This window comes from Topomyia yanbarensis, chromosome 2 (genome assembly GCF_030247195.1).
Source record: "Topomyia yanbarensis strain Yona2022 chromosome 2, ASM3024719v1, whole genome shotgun sequence".
Lineage (NCBI taxonomy): Eukaryota > Metazoa > Arthropoda > Insecta > Diptera > Culicidae > Topomyia > Topomyia yanbarensis.
Genome location: NC_080671.1, coordinates 168,255,096 through 168,277,572, shown reverse-complemented (window position 1 = coordinate 168,277,572; position 22,477 = coordinate 168,255,096). Strand labels below are relative to the sequence as shown.

General features: G+C 35.3%; 1 protein-coding gene across 4 annotated transcripts in view; it reads left to right on the top strand.

Annotated features, from left to right (window-relative positions):
- The first annotated feature begins 2,769 nt into the window (after positions 1 to 2,769).
- The window catches only part of LOC131682057 (voltage-dependent calcium channel subunit alpha-2/delta-4), a 189,378-nt gene continuing 169,670 nt past the window's right edge, over positions 2,770 to 22,477 (top strand). For all 4 annotated transcript variants that reach the window (XM_058963232.1, XM_058963231.1, XM_058963230.1 and 1 more), the window contains exon 1: positions 2,770 to 4,517. In XM_058963232.1, coding sequence (XP_058819215.1) covers positions 4,393 to 4,517 — 125 coding nt within the window. In that variant the 5' untranslated portion in view covers positions 2,770 to 4,392. The remainder of the gene's footprint in view (positions 4,518 to 22,477) is intronic.

Sequence of the window (22,477 nt, the reverse complement as noted above, 5' to 3'; positions counted from 1 at the left end):
GAATACTTCCAAGTTCTGCACAAATCCCAAGTTCATTGGAGGAACGATATCATTCATGACCTGAAGTTCACAGGTCAACTTACTTACTGGTTTCGGGATCCTGAGGCGCGACAATGGGTCCGTGTCGCGATACTGCGCAACCGCTTCGTCCATATTGAAGATCGCATAGTAGCTGCCGATCAAGTCTTCTGGCAATGCTTTTTCCCTTTTTATTAACGACTTAGAGTGAGTCAATTTTTCTCTTTATGTTGTAGCGAGCGAGACGTTGAAGGAATAAAGGTTAGACCAGCGTGGAATAGTCATATGAAGAGATGGGCGATCCGCTCCTGAGCTGTTCCAATGAATCGACTCAAAAAAATGAGCTGATGAGCTACAGTTCTTTTTAAAAGAACCACAGCTCACCAGCCCATCAAAATAAATATAAAACAGACAGTGTACGCAACTGTCAACGTGAATAAGAAAACGAGACATGGCTTTCGCTTTTCACATTGCGGATTTTGAGCTAGTTGTTTCCGCAAATGTGTTCCGAGCAATAGATTGGCGATCCGCTCCCGAGTTGAGCCATTTCAATCTTTTCGCTTCCCATGAAAACATCCAAAGCAAGCTATGTGCTTCGTAATTATACTCAGAGTCCTTTCAGATTTGATCTCTTTCTTCAACGTTTCGTTCTATCTTCGGATTTTCGGTTCGTGAAAGAGTGGATAGAAAAAACTCGATGAAGGAAGGGGAGCTGATCGGGTCATCGGTTCAGAAAGAGCGAGAAGAACATGAATCGATGCATGGTATAGGTTTGCCAAAACTAAATGAGCTGGAGAGCTGTTCAGAAGAATCGGTTCACTTCAATGAACTGAATGTTGTTGTAGCATGAAAACTTTTAAATATACGTTAAATTTATTCAACAAAAATTTTCAGTTCGGTTTCTCATCTTGCTCAGTTCAGAACCTAAAAATCGCTCCACTGCTATAGCAGGCCAAGTGATCAAATTTACCCGTACGCTGCCGGTTTGTCTATTTGCAAAAGCAAAAATTGAATCCTTCTACCTAGTGTGTGAAACGTGAACAAACAATGAGTGATAATGTCAAGGAAGTGTATGTCCCGTTGCGGATAAACTGTGTTTCTGTTGACTTCTCGAAATGTCCGGTAAGACCATCGATTCGTGAAGTGAAGCAATTGTTGAAGGTGAACATGAAGCTCAACATAGCAGAAATTAGCGGCGTGCAATTCCATCATTTACGTCATGCGGTACTGATTACGTTCAAAAACATTAGCCAAGCAGAATCATTCGCTTCGCAGAACAACTTGAAACACGCCGTCGAATGTAATGACACTTTATACAACATCTCAACATATATTGATAATGACAGTATTGAAAAAAAGCTATATGACCTGGCACCACGTACTAGTTCCGCCGCTATCAAAAAACTCATGTCAAAATACGGAGAGGTAAAATGGTGTTATAGAAGATACTTGGAGGAATTTCTTCCCAGGATTTGGCAACGGTGTTCGTGTAGTGAGAATGCGGCCGAAAAAACCTATTCCCTCCTACTTGTTTATCTCAGGCAGATGCCCTAAAGGTATTGTACATTCTCAACGAACACTAGTCACATACCCAGGGTAGATTCCTACGTGCCAACATTGCGATCAACCGCTACACCACGGAAAACCTTGCTAAAAGGCTGCTAAGGAAATTCCCCCTGCGACGACCAAAGCCGGTATACAGTTGTCGCATGCTAAACCACAACCGGTTGGTAAACCAACGACTGCGGACCGGGCAGTAACAAACACCAGCTCAACAACGATCGGGTCCCGTGCTACTAAATCAACTGCCATTACCAACATCGAAGTAACAACGATTACTGCAAATGTCTCCAAACCAACAACCAACAGTACCAATAAAGAATCAAACACCGATGAAGAAGGATTTACAGCAGCGACCCGGAGGTACAAGAAACAAACAAGAACATCCGACCATGAGCATCATGAATGCAGTACCGATGACGACATGGACATGAACGAAAACGCGAGAGAAGACGGACCGAATGACCCTCAAGGTGCGGCAGACAAAGCACCTAAATTTTCACCACCAAGGAAGAGGATCTCAACACGCAGCAGCAAGCTGCGTCAACAAGATCCTATGGATAGTTGAGAGTTTATTTTAATTTCTTTATATTGTAAAAATCAGGCTCAGTTATGCTAACGCTTTGAACCGTGTCAAATAAACAAGAAAAAAAAACAACAATTTTGCCCCACCCCGTGCAAAACCGAATTGCTACGGCTCTGTAAATATACAGTCAGATAGATTAAACATAAATCATTAGAATTGGAAAAAAAATTACAACTGTTTCTTCAAATTTTCTACTAGTTCGAAGAAGATAGCTTAAGGCGCCTCGAATTACGAAATACGTCTAAAAAGGATGGGTTTTTCGTAATTAAGCACCCGACAACGTATTCAGAACCGTCCACCAATTGTCATTTGGAACTGTCAGTGGAAACAACCCTGTTCGAAAATATATATACACTTTCGAAATTCGGGAAGGGCGGTTGGAGTCATGCGCGTTGGCGGTTTTCTCTCTCTCGTTGACGCGTATTCGGGGGGCTATAACATCCTTGTATCCCGCCGACCATTAGAATTCCACTAGATCGTACAACACCCTCTCTCACCAGCAACGGATAGGATTCGAGGAAAAATGCTCCCTCTCGGCGGCTTTCTCTAGTGTAGTTGAGTGCATGTAGTAATTTCAATTTTCTCGTATCACATTGGTGTGACACTCCACGATAGACGGGAAGGTTAAATAATAGGATACTCTGCGTTCGTAGTGCACAGCTTTTGTAGGTGGAAAATTTTATTCGCGCTTTGAAGGAAAGTGCTTTTCTGCTGGAAAAAGGCTGGCAAAAAGTAGCGTATAATAGTTTATTTAATTGTTGGCGCTGTGTTATGTTTAGTGATGCTGAGTGTTTTTCGATGAAGCAACGTATTGAAACCATGGGCAGATTTTGACTTGGATTGCAGAGAAGAGTGAAATTTTTGGGGAAATCAGCGCAATTTTTTTCGGGTGCGAGAGAAGAAAAAAAATACTCGAAGGGAGTAGTAGGAATAAGTGAAAGAAATTTCCGTAGTAGGATATGTATGAATTGTGAAGTGAGATATCCTAGGTGAACGAGTAGATGCAGTTTTGGCCTTGAAGCGTGATCTGTTCCAGAGTTACTGGACAATCGAATTTTAGTGCGTGTGTGAATAGAGAAAATTTATCGCCTGAGGGAAGCTCAAGCATTTTGTCGGAAATTGAGTTTCAGATTGCAGCGCTGGATATCCTGTGATCACCATTTACCTATAATTGAAACTTTTCTTTTGGATCAGCGAATGAAATATTAGCTTTCAGCAGTTTTATGCTCTCCAGATATGGCTCCTTGCAGTGGTTTACAGTGAATATTAGAGAGGTGTTAGTCGAATGATTTGTGATTCTACGATCTTCAGCTCCGTCCTTATTAGGTTAACCAGTGGTCCAAGCTTTTCGGGGCTGAAACATTACTCCGTTGTTGCTTTGGTACGTGTTTTTACACGGGACAACCTTCATAGGTGCTCCAGGAATGTAGGGGCGGATTGTAGTAAAATGAGATAAATTATTCAGAAAAAAGAATATCAAAAAAGCTAATCAAAAAGTGGCATTAGACAAACGTGAAAAGTGTCCTGCTTAATTAAACTAAAATCGAACAGCAGGAGGACGAATCTCCTTGGAAATCGAAAAATCGTATCTCTCCAAGAAAGGGTAGTAAAAACTCACCATCTTCTGGCAATGTGTGCAATTTCGGTGTAAAATTTTCGGCACGACACGCGCGTCCGTGGGTGCTGGTGTGCGTACCAGTGATTTACCAGTTGCGCTGGTGTTGGTGTTCACAGGAAAGCTCTTCTCGCCATCTGGACCCCCACCCATTGCTGCTGGTTCCCCGTGCGCCAGCCCAACCATTGGATACCACCCCCTGCTGAGCAAAGCGGCGTTTTTCAGCAGTTGCAGCAGTGCTCGTACGCGCCTACCGAGGGAGGTGAAAAATGTCAGTGTGATTCGTTTCCGCCGTGCTGATGGTGTAATTTATATTTAAATTGAATATTTTATTGATATACAACATAAAGAGCGGGAAAACGTTGACGCATCGTGTAGTGATTTTTACCCCCTCCTTTCGATCAGCGGCCAGTGATAACTAGTTTTTTTTGTGCTCGTCGTTGGTGGTGTTCAGTAAATTGGGACGGGAAATCGTGGGGCACATACCGCCTATAAAACGAAATGACAAATAAATCATAAAAGTCGGTGCTAGAAGACAAAACTTCATACCCGCAGCAAACAGAATATCGAATATCTATCGTGGCAAAAGTAAACCTTCAATAAGACATATAAAATGATGGATCTGCCGAGAAAACGTCGTGCAAGGCGTCGTTTATTGACTGGGATAATGGCGTTTGTCTTTCTGGTAGCGATTCAACTGGCAGCCGGAGATCCGGACGAGGATATTCCTCATAACGAGTGAGTATTATATGTATAGCAACTTTATTCTGTTTTTTTTCGGTAGGAATATTTTCTTACACTTAGTGAATTATGCTGTTCAATTGACACGTTTCACAGAGATCACCTTCATTAAAAAGTAGGACAAAACCTCGAAAGTTGCCCGAATTTGATGAAAACTTTATATTGGGGTATATATTCCTTTGTAAGAGTCGAATAAAAAAATCTTCAGTATAAAAACTGGAAAAAAGTATATCCGATTCTTAGTTTTTGTTTGCCGACTTTTAGTCTTAAACATTACGATATACGGATGTTCCTGCGAACAATTTGTTTATTTTCTTCCGATTTTTATACTGGAGGGTTTATCCTTGCCGAGTTTTACGGAACGATCCTTCAGCAACTCTTACGCTGAAGGATCGTTCCGTGGCCAAATTTTTATGCTTAGGAATTTGTAGCTTGGATTCTGTTGGTCCCTAGAATCTAATAGCAATACGGCGCGTGCTTCAGGTGGTGGATAGAAGCGAAGGGATACCCTGACGACTGGCAGATTGAATTATTTTTGGAATCAATTCAACTAGATCCAGACCGATGCAGTATCATATGGTTGATGGTTCGTTACATATAATCTAAATTAAATATCATTCAATTTGCACAATGCATTAAAACTTAAGGCAATTAGCCAAAGTACTCGGATCATACCAATTTAAACCCAAATCTGAAGTAAACATCATTCAATTGCACAATGTATTGAATTTAAAATCTATCCAAAGTATTGGGACCATATCAAGTCAAATGTTCAAAATGTGCCTAGTAATTTTGAAGAACCATCATCCACGCGAACCAAACCGTCAAATAAAGTGGCTATGTTCCCAAATATAAGCAACTTAGAATGCGTTCTTTTCTTCTACTTTATTTGTTTGTTTTTGTTTTACGTCTATTAGTTTGCTTTTCCACTATTCATGTAAACCAAAAAACCAATCAATTTATGCGCTTCTACTTAACGTCTTAATTTTTTTTTCTTTAAATTCGGCATGTTATTTTTCCTTTTATCACTATATCTTAATTTAGATTCATTATAACACGCACTAACACAATCAATTGCATATTTTCTCATATACACTCATAATATCTCATTCAAAACGTACAAACGCCGCTAGCCCTCGCGATAACACAAACCGGGTCACAAACGCGAACATGCAATTGTAATCATCCACACATACTCGCGATCTCGCCAACAACCCACCGCTCGCGCGATCATGAGTCGGTCACGTTAGGATGTCCCTGCCCTCGTTCGTAACAGTCTAGATTCATGTCTTCAGTTGGACCAATAAAAAATGAGGCTCATATTCATTAGACAACACATTCCATGGAAACGTGACCGGGAACTCTAGTGTTATGGGGGAATTATCTTCTAGTACCTGAACCGTACACTAAAAACTAAGCAACAAACTCACGGTCCGCGCGATCATTCAAGAACACACGTGAATATGCATATGGCCACGCAGTTACAAAATCGAATTTATACACGCGAAATCACATACGTTCTGGCATACGCGACAAACACGTGAACATACAAGCGCTTGAGTTTTTCGCGATCTTCCACGCACATCTACGGTTGCGGTCTCACAAACTTGATAAAACCACGGGATAAAATGAATTTTTAACACTTATAATTTGGCATCACAGATTCACAAAACACATACATCAGCTATCAAATCTTATGGAAACACATATTGTATTTATTTCTGAACAGCCAACAGTAGTACTGCTCAATGTACCTTTTCATCACATTCTGCAGCGCAATTATTCGTCAAGTATACATCAATCCATTAACTCTACCCCAACCCACACCCTGTTCCTCTCCCATGGCGTTTTGGTGGTCCGCATAGACTATTCTGCCATTACCCTTCCTATCATTGGCCTTGGACTGGCTCTCATTGCCCCACCAAACGCTGCAAAATGAAAATGAAATAAGTACTGGTGATGAAATATATAATGCTCTAAACGACCACGGTTGTAGTAACATCTTCAATTAATCTTCAGCATAAACGCACACAATTATGATTCTATCCCGTCTTGTGCAGGAAGGAGAAACTTCTATAGCTTTGGTTCAAGAACAGTATTTTCATCACGAAAACTTCTATGTAGAAAAGCTACTTAATCGCGTCTTCGTAGTTTTCAACAAAAATGGCATGATAAATGCACATGAAATGCCTCGTACGTGTATCCTTGCGAGTAGTGCTATTTACGTATGTCTTATTTCCAACCTCACAACTCACGATATTTGTGAGGTCACAGTCAATATCCCGAGCAAATACTCATGGGTTCAAACACCACATAGCTCCTTGAAAAGACCTTAAACATGGTCCGTGACAAAATTCACGACCATCAAGACACCATAAAATGGTCTCAATAACCCATAAATACACCAACATATGGTATTTTATATGGGAACTACCGGACCATGGTGATGGTGTTTTCATGGTTTGAACCCATTTCAAACACCCATGTCAAGCCCCATGACCATAGGGGTATTATGGGCTTTTCGTTTGCTCGGGATGACTGTTGATAACACAAACATGTTGATGACATAAACAGAAAATTCGTCTATTGTTGCATGTTTGCCACATAATAAGTCACCTTCTGATGATTTCAAAAGGGTTGCAGCGTATTACCGCTGTAATTGGATCTGACTCCTAATTTACAGTGATGCAAATATCCATCACATATCGTGGGGTAGCTTAGATATCAATTTGAGAGGCACTGCATTGATGGATTACCTATGCAGATCTAACGTGCAAATACTCGATAGAGGAAACCACCCAAAATTTGTATGATTTGGCAGGGAAGAGGTGTTAGATGTAGTTCATAGCTCTGACAGTATTGACAGTTGGCAAAGTGGCTCGTCCGAACGAGTTCAAATCATTGTTATTTTATCATAAATACATACATCTTTGATCATTTACACCTTATTGTAGATCTTGTTACTTATCGTAATCTCAAATCTACGAACTGGAACTTCTTCGAATAGGGCTTGGCAGCTAAGTTTTACAGTTAAGTGAAGCTACTTGGATGCGGTCATGGAAAAAATTAAAAGGTTGTGTACAGAACACGACCACGGTGACATTAAAAACTAGCTTTTTCAAGAGCGTGCAATATAATTCGGGAATGAATTTTTATCTATCAAAACTATCTAAAGGGTGTCCCATACCAAATTGAATCACGGAAAAAATGCTGCAGAAAAGAACGCATTGGGTATTTTTTCTTGCAAGTTTGGGTGGAAGAAGTCACCCGAAAAGCAACGTCGCAAATTGATTTTGCACAAGCATCTAGAAAATCCTCAACACTCTCATCGAGACATCGGAAAACAACTCGAAATCGTGCAGTCAACGGTGAGTCGTGTGATTACACGTTACTACCAAACGCTGAGCATCGAACGGAACGAGAAATGCGGTCAGAATATCCATTCTGATTCTATTAGTCATTAGCGTGTAGTGAAAGCGTTTAAGCGGAATTCCAATGCTTCGGTCTGGGATGGGGCCAAAAAGTTGATTCTGTCCAAGTTTGCATACGTACAAAGCGCAGAAGGTTCCAAATAGTAACGAACGGCAAAATACGGAGGGAAAGTCACGGGCCTGGAAACTGTACACACACATGCTGACGAAGCCGCATTGTCTCATCATGGATGTTGAGATTAACGTCAAGGATGATTTTCGGCAGCTTTCGGAGCTACAGCATATGTTTGATGTTCCGGAGCAAGTAAGGAAGCAGAAACTTTCGAAGTTTGTCAATAAATACATGATGTGGCAATCGATCTGCTCATGTGGCAAATCGAGTGCGCCGTTCGTGACTACAGGGACTGTAAAAGAGGCACTGACTGGACATTGTTAACATTCAATCATGTCATGGCTTCTATTCAGCGTGCTGAGTATTATTCATGTGATCTTTGTGAATACAATTGCACAACTTCATATCATTAGATATGTAACTATCCTTCAGTAATGCAATCACGTATCCGGATTTGTACAGGGAGCTAAAACCCAAGGATATGTTATTGTAGTTAGGCCAGTGTGATGAGGACCTATAGGCTTTATCAGTAGGGTTCATTATTCCATCGAGAGTAAAGAATCCAGGATATTTACTGTTTTGTGATTGTATTGTGTTGTGTTTTCCATTTCCTCTAATGCCGCTTACAGACGTGTGACAAAACCCCAAAAATTGATATAATGCAATTCTTTTGCATGTATTTATTTAATTTTTCTCTATGTTTGAATAAAATTATCCCAATTTTTTTTTGATAATAGGATTAAAAATGAAATTTCAACATGTCGTTGAAGTAAGTGATGTCGAGGATTTCTGTTCAATTCAATTCATATGAATTTCTCATACCTTCGAACTTAAAATGACGATATCTCAAGAAGTACGTGGCCGATTGTAGTAATTTTGAGTACTTTGAAAAGAAGAATAGTTTTGTTAAACTAAAGATTTAGGCTTTTAGTGCAGAAATTATTAACGTTTTCCATTGAAAAATTAAATGCAAAATCAGTCATTTAACTTTGTATGCCTTACAATTTTTGAGATTATCTACCGTGGGTCACTTATCCTGAATCTGATTTATAATTTAGTGTTTTTATAAAATATACAGGCCTTATCTTGTGCGTTTTCGCGCCAAAGCTTTTATATCTATGTTTCTGAAAATACCCATATGGAGAAGCTATGTAGCTAATGACTCTTCTTACAAATCAGTTATCTAAACAACATGATATTGTTGAAAAATTTGTAATTTTTACTAGTTTTGGCCAAAAGCGTTGTTTATGTTATATAAAGGCACGCACAGAGTGAAGCCAAATCTACCTATCGAACAGTCAGATGGCTACCTATCGTGCAAAATAAACAAACATTCTTCTTTCGGAGAACAAGCAAGAAAAGTATTAGTGTTGAGAGAAATAATATCATGGCGAAATATTTCAATCGCCGAAACAAGACACTGCATTCAGTTTATTATACTTTTTTGTAACAATGTAAAATAAATTACATGAAATAGTATTATGAATAAAGTATTATAAGCCACGAAACAGTAGATTTTCAATTCACTCCACTGTTTAACTCGGGTGAAGTCACTCAAAGTTACAGCAAAAACTGTGGGTGCCAGGAACAAAGAAGAGGGCATCATTTTAGGCAGTGTTGCGCATTCCTCTGTACGGGACTCTATAATACCACAGACTCTAGTTTTGGCAACCATCATCAGATGTGATTGGCTACTAATATTAATGTGTGTATTAACACTTGCGGTCGTTCATGTCACCTCCAAATGGGTTTACATAAAAATAGTCAAAAAAGAATTGTGGAATTTCGAAACTGATAGCTGAAATGTATTCAGTGACATTTTAGTTAAAATTAGTTAAAAAACCTATTTTAGTCACATAAACTAATTTTCAAAATTTTGTCAAAACTTTGTATGGAGTGGTGCCACTGTGCAGAGAGGCGTCGAGAAACTGAGCTGGATCTGGCACACGGGTACAAATCCGTTTCTCGAAATGAGCAAACTGACTCATGATTTTTGGATTTTTTTTTCGTGTTATGGTAATACACCATGCATTCTGTGCATCATATCATGAACTATTTGTTTGTATTGCAAAAATATGCGTTACTCTATGTTCTTCGATGAGCATAATTTCAGGCGTTTTAATGACGATTATGATTCCAGGTAACATGAACTAAATTTCTGAAAATTGACAACTTTTTTATGAAATTGTTTGTTAATGATTCCAATTAAATTGTTTTTGCTAAATCGTTAAAATTAATTGATGAAATTTAAAAGTTATCTCAATTACTATAATTAAATTGACGAGATTTTCATGCATATCTTAATCTCAAAACATTTTTTTGTTCATGCACCAGGCTGTTTGCTTTAAAACCGAATTAGTACTTTAGTGGAGAGATTTTATAATCGGCAAGTAAGTTGAAAATGAGCTGCAGTATTTACGCATCGTATCATTGAGTGTTGCAACGAATAACAGCAAATGGAGCATATTAGGGCATGATTTGAGATTTGTTCTTGTTCCAAAAAATCCTATCACTATTAAGGAGATAAGAGTGTGCTTATTAACTAGTCTGCGCAAACAAAAGGATTTTTTGATTTTCAAATTCATTTGTAAATTGGCCATCGTCATTGTCCGATTTCGCAACCGATTTCTAGGATAACTACGTGTTGGGCGAATCTTACTGGCTGGCTTTTGAAATTTTCTCTAACTTTAACTCTTTTAGGATAGATAACCCGAATACTGTAGCTGTTTTTGCTCCGTTGATTGGTTCAGGAACTTATGGCTTACCTCTTTCCTATTTAGCATGCAAGTTAATTTTAACTTCTATATATTACAAAACACCATGATTATCGTGAATTTTGAGCAGTAATTTACAGAAAAATTACGACCAATTTGGTTTAAAGATACGAAATTTATATCTTTAATCCAAATAGGTCGTAATTTTTCTGTAAATTACTGCTCAAAATTCACGATAATTTTTCCTATGTTTAAAACATTTTTGCTAGTGAGCTGCTTCAAAAGTCAAAACAGAATTGCAATATTGATCGTTATAGTAAAACTGTGTGTCAACAGTAGATACAGAACACTAGATTAGGATTGTCGCTGGTGTTCCCATTGTTTTCGCTTCGAAACATGTTTGTTTTGTTTTCGGTGTATATCTGTCAAGGAGCCGCACGTCTCTCTGGTGAAAATCTTTGGTCGACATTCTTGGCACACGCAGAAAAATTTGTCTTGTTTGTAACAACAAACTGTTTAGTTGATGTTCAAATTGGTAAAATGCAGAGTTTGAATATTTTTCATTGCAGCCTCTTCTATACTGCTTTGTGTGAGCTTCCCTCTTTACTTTCCCTGGCAATACCCTCATGCTCGTTTTGCTGCGGTTTTTGACAGTCCGTGCGGCTGCATTTTTTGACACTTCGCTAGTCTGTGTATAAAGTGTCTGTAGTTTCAATTACATCCCCATCGATTTGGATCCAGAAACCAATTATAGATTTCTTTTTATTTCGATTATAGAGGTTTTAACCTTATTGTCATTCGCCTCTTTTCGCGTTAGAAAAAATCTCTATAGAAAAATTTCCAACCCCATGTGCGCGGTTGGGAATCGAACCCAGGTGAGCTGCATACAAGGCAGTCGATTTACCAACTACGCTATGCCCGCCCCCATAGTTATGGGACTGTATTGGTTCAATTTGACTCATTCAATGTGATGTCCTGACTCCTGGCAGAAAACAGTTATTACTCCAAAAAACGGCAACCAAGCTATCACGTGGAAAAAATTGTTGGTATGTATTACGCATGTAGCATCTATGATCAGAAATCATGGGAGTGTTTGTTATAGTTTATGATGTTCGTCTTTTTCATCATAATATGATAAACCATTTTCATGATTTTTAAAGATGATAAAATTTTTAGTTCCATTATTTTCTATTCATGAAAACGAAAAAGGCTTTCTTTCCGTGATACTGAAATTAGGATTCGAGATGTGAATAACCTGATTGCAGCAAACTGAACGGAAGATGTCAGAGTGAAAGCCGAGCGGATCTGTGCCGACTGCCTGCTTTTATTGTTGCAGGCTCCAATTGATTTCCTGCAAGCAGGTTTCTCGCATCTTGCATCCTAATGTCAGTACTAGCCCAGCTCAGCTTCTAGCCATTAATCTGTAAGCTGCCTGAGGAAAGAAGTGGCAACAGGCTTCTTGCTCCTCTTGATTTTCTCTACTAGGCCCTGTTGCAAAACTAAAGACAACAAGCGACCGTTGTTGTCACCAGATTTCTTTTGTAAGCTTTTCACAATTGTTGAGAATAATTGTGCATCAAATATTACACCTAAACCAAGAATTCACAAATCTAAACTCATTGAAAAATTACCAGGATAGATCCAGAAGCACTGTTATTCAACCCCTTGGGAAATTTTATGAACGCTTTTGATTGGCTAAACGAACAATCATGTGATGGTTGTATATTGAGCTCTTGCCAATCGGACTCATGAACACTAATACAGCTTTTTGGTTGTAAAAAACCCACTTAATTTTGCAGTTTTTGTTTGTTTTTTTATCAACCAGGTTTTAATAGAGAGTTTGTTTTTATGAATCATGCACGTACATGAACAGTACTCGAGCAACACCAGTTGTTGACTAGCAGTTTCAGCAACATAATTCGTTACATAAAGGTATATGGCAACCATTATTGCGCTGGTTTAGTAACCCAAAAAGCGCACGTGTAAAAGCCGTTGCTTATGCAACTAATCGCTGTCGTTGCTTGTTACAAGTGCTGCTTGGGTAGAAAAATATATTGAGGTTGGGACTGAATGAAATTAGCTCATGATTGTCTTTCCTCTTCTCTTAGGGTTTAACCGTTTGTGCCCAGACTGTTCAGTTTTCATTTCTGCTTCGATGATTTTAACTATTGTTGTGTGGTTTCGTTATTCTGCTGTGTTTCGGTATAACGTGTGTCATGATTCAAATTCACAAATAATCTTCAATAATTATTGTTTGAGAATCTTTCAAATTAATAGAATACTTAATTTTAAATGTTATCATTGAAGTCAACTAATACACAAAACAAGAATTGGTTTCACATTTTAATCATTGGATGGCTCACTAATTACGTAAGGGCATATGGGGGGAGGGGGAGTTTCAAAATATCTTACAAATTCTTATCTGAGGGGGAGGGAGGGTTTGTTCTTTCTTACGTAATATCATAAAAAAGTATGAAAATGAAATCAATAAGAAAAATATTCTTCACAAGAATTATTTAGTATTTGTGCCATTTCTATATCAAACAAAATTAGCATATATTGTACATCATGGCCAAGGAAGGGTGGACCTGGAATTGAAGTGTTCTGCAACAGCAGGATATGATTGTTAAATTAATTATGTAATTTTGTTTGTTGTTGTCATTGTGAGGAGCGTCTTAATTGTCGATGGTGTTAGACAGTTACATCAATTTCTTGACGCTTGGTGGCACATTGGTCTGTTCGGGAACTGGGGTCACAGTATGCCTTACAAGTTGAGAAGTGCTGACACTCTTCGTGTTGATGGTCCAGTATCCTTCTATTCATACTTTTTGTTCAAACCGCAAGGTATTCGGAAAATGTCCTGTCATGCGATTGTGACAGATCTTGTGGGCCGAATATTTCCAGAGTGTGAACTGTATTTTACTTCAAGAAAATTCGAAGATGTTGGAGCTATGCGTACGATAATCATCGCAGTTGGAGCTCAGAATAAATTCATGCCAGAATAGGTTATAAATTCTTTTGAGCTCTGCATCACAAGAAAATAGATTCAAAGGAAGTGGAATATAGCGAAGCAGATTATATGGACCAGATTGGCTTTTTTAAATATCACCCAATAGTTCATACTATGTTGCGTTTCGGCTTCGCCTCATCAGAAACCGACACTAACATATTGTCGGAATAGATTAGCGTCGGCTTGACGCAAATCCCTTAAAACTAAAACACACTATGTGTTTCAATCAAACGACTGATCAAACGTGATGTCACGTTCGAGCAGAAGTTTTGTTTATGCCGATGAGACACAAGTGAAGCCGAAACATAAACAGAACTTCTGCTCGAACGGGACATCACGTTTGATCAGTCGTTTGATTGAAACACATAGTGTGTTTTAGTTTTAAGGGATTTGCGTCAAGCCGACGCCAATCTATTCCGACATTATGTTAGTGTCGGTTTCTGATGAGGCGAAGCCGAAATGCAACATAGTATGAAATAAGGATTTGTGCCCTCCTGTACAAAGACTGGTTTTTACCAACAAATTTTCACCCTAGTGAGAAATTTAGGTTTTTACCAAATTATCCTCCTTAGGGTGAAATATAGCATAGGACCCAATAGTTGTTGTACTAGGATGGAAATAAAATTACTACAGATGATTGCAGTTAAATTTTGTCATGAATTTTCTTGAAATAATTTTATAAGTATCGTTTTCGCTATCTTATTTAATGAATTAACAATATGATTTTTAATTACGAAAATCATGATAAGATCTTATGTAGGGGGAGGGGGAGTTCGTCAAAATCTTACGAATTCTTAACTGGGGGGGAGGGGGAGTTTGGAATGTTCTAAAAATGCCTTACGTAATTAGTGTACGGTCCCTTAATTTTTGTATTCATTACAAGTTTACTATACTGAATTAATAAAAATTCACAAGAACTCGTCACCCTTCTTAAATGGTTGATTTCGTGCTGTCTTCCTTGCTCGAAGATGAAAATCATCAAAAAAATGAACTGTTTCGAGGGGCTGAGATGAATTAGGGAGCCCCTACCCTATTTGGCGGTGTTCTACCAAATGTCGATATTTGTGCTGGCCTCACCCATTAGTCAGGGTGCTTCACTCTTAAGAGCTATCCGCACTACGACGGGACGGGACGGCACGGCACGACATTTTTAGCTTCGGGTTCGCTCGGGTTGTTGATGTGATGGTGTTGGTAGCACGTCGTGCATCGGGCTAGAAAAATATCGTTGGGAAAGATATTCCTCGAAATGTCGTCGACGGCATTTTTGCCTCGCCGTCGGCTGGAACAAAGAGAGAGCGTGTGAGAGAAACAAAGCAGAGGCAAAGTGATACCGCTGCCGGTGTGGGACTGCATGTCGTCCGCACAGCAAGGAAAAATATGTCGTCGGTCATTTTTGCTTCTCCACGTGCATGAACAGAGAGAGGCATATGAGGGAACCAAAGCAGCCGGTGCGAAATTATATGCCTGGCGGGACTCGCGGATAGCTTTGTTTTTCTTCCGTTTGCACCTTCTTCGCGCAGAAAAAAAAATCAGAATAAGCAAATTTTGGTTTTAAATAACAATTTTATTGTTTGATATATAGACAAACAAGATTCAGGTTTGGTTCAATTAATACTATTGCTTGAAATTACCAACAAATTCATTTGTCGGCTTTTCAATAGTTTCAACAAATACTTCGTTTAAAACAACAAAAGCATGATAAATTTAACGGAACAAACAAGATCGAAGAAACAAAAAAATAATCTTTAGCATTAACCAAAGGAGAGAAAAGGTCAAATTTTGTTGAAATCAAGCAAAGATTATGTTGCTTTTCAACCAAGGGATCAGCTCGATCTAACAAATTTTATTTTGATTCAACAATGTTTCTGTTTAAAATGCAAACAGAAGGATTTGTTGAATTTGAAACAGTCATTCGTCAGGTTTGAAATTCAACTAAACGTTTTGTTGTTTCAAAAACGGCCTGATTCTTCTGCGTGATGTTATCCTTTCTGTTTGCGAACTAGATGTAGGTAATTCGAAATTCTAAAATTATGAAAATCTGTATACATAACTAGAATTTTGTAATTTATACTGATTCTCGACTTGGATATTAGGTTTGTTCCAGTACCAGAAGAAAATCCGGAATAAACAGCGAAAAAAACCGCTATTTGCATTTTTTCTTCTCTTTTCCTTCTGGTAGCAAACCAGAATAAAAAGGAGCAAGTAGGCGCATTTAGCGTGTACTAGAATAAACCTTTTCCTTTTCTCACATACCTGGAAGGAGGGAAGCGGAAATAAGCCTGTTTTGTTGAATTGAAATTGTGAGAATTATTGTTCAGAACTAAAATATGATTTTACTTAAAACTTTCGGTTCGGTTGACTTAAATACTTCTATTTGTATTCCAGTTAGATACTTTACTCATATTTGATTATTGAAATAACGGACTTCTCTGCTTGCATTCATCGTATCAACAATAAATAAGCATAACAATTACAACAGTTTCAAATTACAATTTTTACATGATTGTTGTAGCATTAAAGAATTCTTTCAATCCAATAAAATTTCACATTGTAATGAAATCTATATAGAATCATCGTTGGAACTATCCAGAATTTTCTTGCACTATGTCTTCGACAAAAGTTGCAGAATTCGGTAGTTTTTAGAAAAAAATTGAATCTTTTTTACATTTTTTCCTATGAAAAATTGTAGATTGCGATTTTTTTCAGAACAAGAAATTTTTGAAAGCAAGAAATTTGAAATCTTAAAAAAAAATCTTGAAATATTATTAAAACTTATTTTTTCATATTTAATTATTTAAAGATTTGAACATTTAAAAATTTTAAAAGATAATAATTTAAAAATGTGACAATTCAAAGTTTTAAGAATTTATAAATAGGTATTTAAAGATTTAAAAATTCTAAAATTTAAGAAGTTTAAGTATTTTGAAATTTAAGAATTTTGAATTATAATTTAAAAATTATAAAATGTAAAAATTTGAAAATTTTAAAATGATGTAGACTAGATAAGGAACCCGTACTTCAAATGTGTTGATACTCATTGGAGTTTTTGGATAAAAAGTGATTTGGGCGAAGAATATTTCAAATGATTCTTTATTAAATATATATATATATATATATATATATATATATATATATATATATATATATATATATATATATATATATATATATATATATATATATATATATATATATATATATATATATATATATATATATATATATATATATATATATATATATATATATATATATATATATATATATATATATATATATATATATATATATATATATATATATATATATCATTTGGCATACCTATTTCTTTCATTAAGAAGGTGGGCATGAAGGAGAGGGAAGGTTTCTGAAGTAATATCTATCAATTTATGTAAACATCTAAACTTTATTGCATTTGGGTTTACCAGCACACAAAAGGAACGACAAGAATTTATTCGATAGATAACGCGTTACGCGAATAATAATATAATACCGATGAATTGCATGAATTCGTCAAAAAATAAATTAGTTTAAAAATTAAATTGAAAATTGCACTTGCTATCGCTTCATCTGAAGTAGAATCAACAATGCTGGATGATGGACGAACAGCTTTGTCCTAAAATAGCCACTAAATGTTGCACTTACGGAAAACGTTACTTAAATATTAATCAAAATTCGGGTATAAGCAAAGTGCTGAAAGAATGCAACACTGTCATATAGGACGAATTTACGATGAAACATAAATATTACAATTTAGGAGAGATACGGTGAATCTTCAGGAGACATGCGATGTACACCATAACTCAAAATCTACTGAACCAAATTGTTTGAAATTTTGCACAGTTCTTGTTCACATCATTCCAACATTAATTATTATTTTTACTATAACAAGTTATATGATTTTTGTAACGAAAATCGCATTTTAGCTTCAGAATGCTACGAAAAATTCAAAGATCAAGAAATAAATAAAAGCTCCGATCAATACCTGGGGTTGTGTAGAAGAACTGTGCAAACCTTAAAAACGATTGGTCCGGTATTTTGAATTATGATATCAACCGCAAAACAAGTTTTTAACGAGCCGCCTCCGGAGATTCGCTGTTACTGGCTCAACTTTCGATGTAACAACAAATTTCACCAGATTTCTACATGATTTTGTAAAATGATACAATCCGTTGAAGAATTGATTAATTGCGCATATTGACTTCAATTTCATATACTACTGCATCCAAAATAAAATCGATGTAAATTCGGTTACCCATATAATTCTATGAATTATCCTGTTAAATTCTTTAATTCAGTCTCATCAGGCTTTCATCCGCAAGTGTTGCAATTGAAGCTTTGTGTGCCTATTATTTTAGTTACTGCGCAACATCAACCCACCACGACTGTGCCTTGGTTGAAAAATTTAATTTAAGCGACCATCATAACTAGAAAATATAAAGGAGCAGATTTACTGCTACCACGAATTAGAATGATACCTACGGTTTTCAAACGATTGTATGTACGAAAACCGACCAATGGTCAAACCAAGAACATTATCTATCCGCAAGGATTACAATGAGTTTCTTCTTTGTAATAAAAATATTTGTTATTTTTGATATGTTTAAACTATTTCGTTTAGTTAGTCCCGATGGGTGTAGCGAAGCGCACCGGGTTACAGCTAGGTTTTTATATTTCTAAAATATTAAATTCTTGGATTTTTATATTTTTAAGTGATAATATTTTAAATTCTTCGCTTATAATTTTTTAATATTTTTAAATATTAAAAGTTTGAAATTTTTGAATTTTTAGATCCTCAAATTTTAAATTTTTTTTAACATTTTAATTTTTAAATATTTGAATTCCTTAATTTTAAAATTTCAAGCTTCAATCAATTTTGAAATCTGTAAATGATTAAATTCCTTAAATTGTCACATTTTTTAATTTAAATTTTAAATAATTAATTCCGAAAAAATAGGATTTTAAAATATTACTGTTTCATCCTTTCAAATTATTATATTTTAAGATTTCAACTTCTTAGCTTCTTTTCTTGTTCTGAAAAAAAAAATCGCAATCTGAAATTCTTAAATTTATGCAGAAAAATGAATATTAAATTCTACACACAGAAAAATGTATATTTAATTCCAAAATAATTCGCTTAAAAATCAAAAAAAAATATTTTGGAATCAGGGCCTTATTGCAATTTTTTAGATTCAAATATATTTGTTTTAGATTCCAAAAAAATGGTTGTTGTTTCTACTAACAAGCCCTCATAGGATTTTGTGTAGATTCAATAATAAATTTGTTTAAATCTATCATACCTTTTTTTGAAACAAAGTATGTTATTTCTTAGTTGTAATATACTTTTCTTTTTAAAACAATGAAAAAATCTATTTAAATCAAAAAACTTACTTTGATTTCAAAAAAGGTGTAATCAATATTAATATCTTGATTTTTGTTTTTTCTTCTATCCTGAGATGCTCGTATTTTGCACCAAATCCCAATTTCGCTCAAGATTTTCAAAAAATATATCATGAATTTTAGAAACTAAGTGATTTCAGTTTTTTAACTTTGCATTAGATTGTGAGAAGAATTAGAAGCCCGCGCGAAATCATTGCACTTCGTTATAGTTAAAACGTAGGTTCTAGATTTTCTGTTTAGAAACTATATTCTTAAATTTGCATAAATACAACTCGTAAACGACAACTTTTTAAAACTTTTCGCTAAAAAAATGCTATTTTAGCTCCTCTCGTTCGATAAATTTCAAAATTTCGATGGGGCATCAATTTTCTGGATTAATAACAATAATATTAGGTTCTTAGGTATTTCCCTATTAACCCTTTCATGCCCAACTTTTTTCTAGTGCATATAAGATTTCAAAACTATTTTTCCTTGTAAACGGTGGGATCAAGAAACACGAAAAGCCATTTTCATAAAGATAGGTACTTCTCTTGCAGTGCTAGAAGCTGTCCAATTTTTACCTTCCAATGTTCAATACAATTATCCTAGAATATTAACAATAGTCCACTGGCGTGGAAAACGTAGCCAAAGGCACTCTAAATTGATAAGTGTTATTAGTTTGCAATAATATTGCAAAATAACGAAGATATATGAAAAATTCATTTTTCGTCGCCAACTTAAACTGTCCCTGGCTTTACTGTTCCATTGGAATCATATCAGACTAACTGCAATAACTTCAATTCTAGAGCTGATCCTTGTAACTGTTTGTACTCGAATGAAAGGCAATAGTCACATTTATTAGCCTTACTTGTTTTTGTGAGCAAATTTTGCTTCAATCAAAAGTTATAGCTGTTTAAAAACGTTGTTGCCCACAAATAACATGGGCATGAATGGGTTAATAAATAATTTTCTCACCTATGAAAGCACTCACGACCGCATTGCACTAACTAAATTGTATTTATATCGCCCAAATAGTCTAAATCTAGCGTCTTGAACTCCAATTATTTATTCTCGACCTCTGATACGTCCATTTTTTTTATTTGTGTGATACAACAAAGATCGAACCAAACACAGTCGAACCATTTTCAAGCAATATTTTAAAATCTAACAGCAATATTTTTGTTTTAAATAATGCTATTGTAGATCCAACCGATGTTTTTTGGTTCAACTAAATACTTGAATTTGAATCAAAGTTTCAGTATATTTGATACGTATATTCCCTGTTTTATGCAAGGATTTTAAAATCAAAATGCATATTTTTTGTCACTAATGCCAATATTTTTGTACCAACAATGTTTGGTATTTGACACAGAGAAATTTTATTTCTGTTTCAACAAAATCTTTGACTTAGAATCAAAGTCGCAAAATATTTGATTCGAATGTGCCTTATTTCTCTGCGTGTAGGAAACAATGTTCAAAAGATTCTATTCTTTTTCTAAAAATAAAGCCACCTCCTCCGCATTCCGCAACTTTTACCTTGCACTAAGACATAGTGTAAGAAAAGGATTAGTTTAATCAAAACAAATTCTGGATTGTTCCAATGATGAGTACAATGTGAAAGAATTATTTAATGCTATCACAATCATGAGAAAATTGCAATTTCAAATTTTTGTTTTTGTTATGCTTATAGATCATTCCACGTCAGGATTACAATCATAATTTTAATTCCTTCCTAAATTTTTTCTTGCATTCTCGAGCTAAAAATAAATGGCAATAATTGTTTTTGTTTTGTTGTTTCCCAAGTTATTAGTTTTTGAACTTTTGAAGTTTATAAAATTGAACATTTTTCAATCACTGATAACTCGGAAACGATTCAATATATGGATATTAAATAAAAAAAAGTTACGTCCAAAACAATTGACAATTTTTTTACATAACTTATAATATCTGCAATTATTGGAAACAAATTCATTTATTTTAAGTTGGTCCAATTTTTTACTTAATATTTTCTTTAAATATTAAGAATCATGTTAAAAAGATTGTGCAATAATTTGGGAGTAGATCAAAATACTCATATTTTAAACATAAAGCTGTTATAATTGAAAGATCTCGTACTTTGGATTCCATCCGGAAATTTTTTCACAGTCTTCTCAATATAATTATAAATGATTTCAAAACATGAAAAAAATATTTTTTGGCTCAACTCTAAATAAAATATTTGATTTTATATTTGCAGAATACATAAGTTACATAATAAAAAGCAATATACAAAAAATGACGGTGAGCTCATGCGAAAATGCAACTTTCATTATATAATGCTTTTTTCCACAAATTGAATAGTTCTTGAGTTATCAGTGATTGAAAAATGTTCAATTTCATGAAATGTATAAAAATATTTTATTAAGTTCAAAAACTCATAACCTGAAAAAATACCATATTCAGCCAAAACAAAAAAAACCTGTCGTATATTAAGTAAAAAAATGGGTTCAGCTTTGAAAAATTCAATTTATATCTGATAATTGCAGTTTTCATATATTATACAACAAACGATTTTTTTTCGTGAATTTCATCAGTAAGCTCATTTGAAAACGGAACTTTTTTATTTAATGTTTTTTATATATCGAATAGTTTACGAATTATCAGTGATTGAAAAATGTTCAATTTTATAAACCTAAACAAGTTCAAAACCTAGTAACTTGAAAAATTATCATTTTCAGTCAAAAAAAATATACGTGTGAATTATTTTTAGCTAAATAATGCAGGAAAAATGTTTGGAAGGAATTAAAATTTTGGTTGTAAATCTGACGTTGAACGACTCTTATATCGTTGATACGATGAATGCAAGCAGAGAAGTCCGTTATTTCAATAATCAAATATGAGTAAAGTGTCTAACTGGAATACAAATAGAAGTATTTAAGTCAACCGAACCGAAAGTTTTAAGTAAAATCATATTTTAGTTCTGAACAATAATTCTCACAATTTCAATTCAACAAAACAGGCTTATTTCCGCTTCCCTCCTTCCAGGTATGTGAGAAAAGGAAAAGGTTTATTCTAGTACACGCTAAATGCGCCTACTTGCTCCTTTTTATTCTGGTTTGCTACCAGAAGGAAAAGAGAAGAAAAAATGCAAATAGCGGTTTTTTTCGCTGTTTATTCCGGATTTTCTTCTGTTACTGGAACAAACCTAATATCCAAGTCGAGAATCAGTATAAATTACAAAATTCTAGTTATGTATACAGATTTTCATAATTTTAGAATTTCGAATTACCTACATCTAGTTCGCAAACAGAAAGGATAACATCACGCAGAAG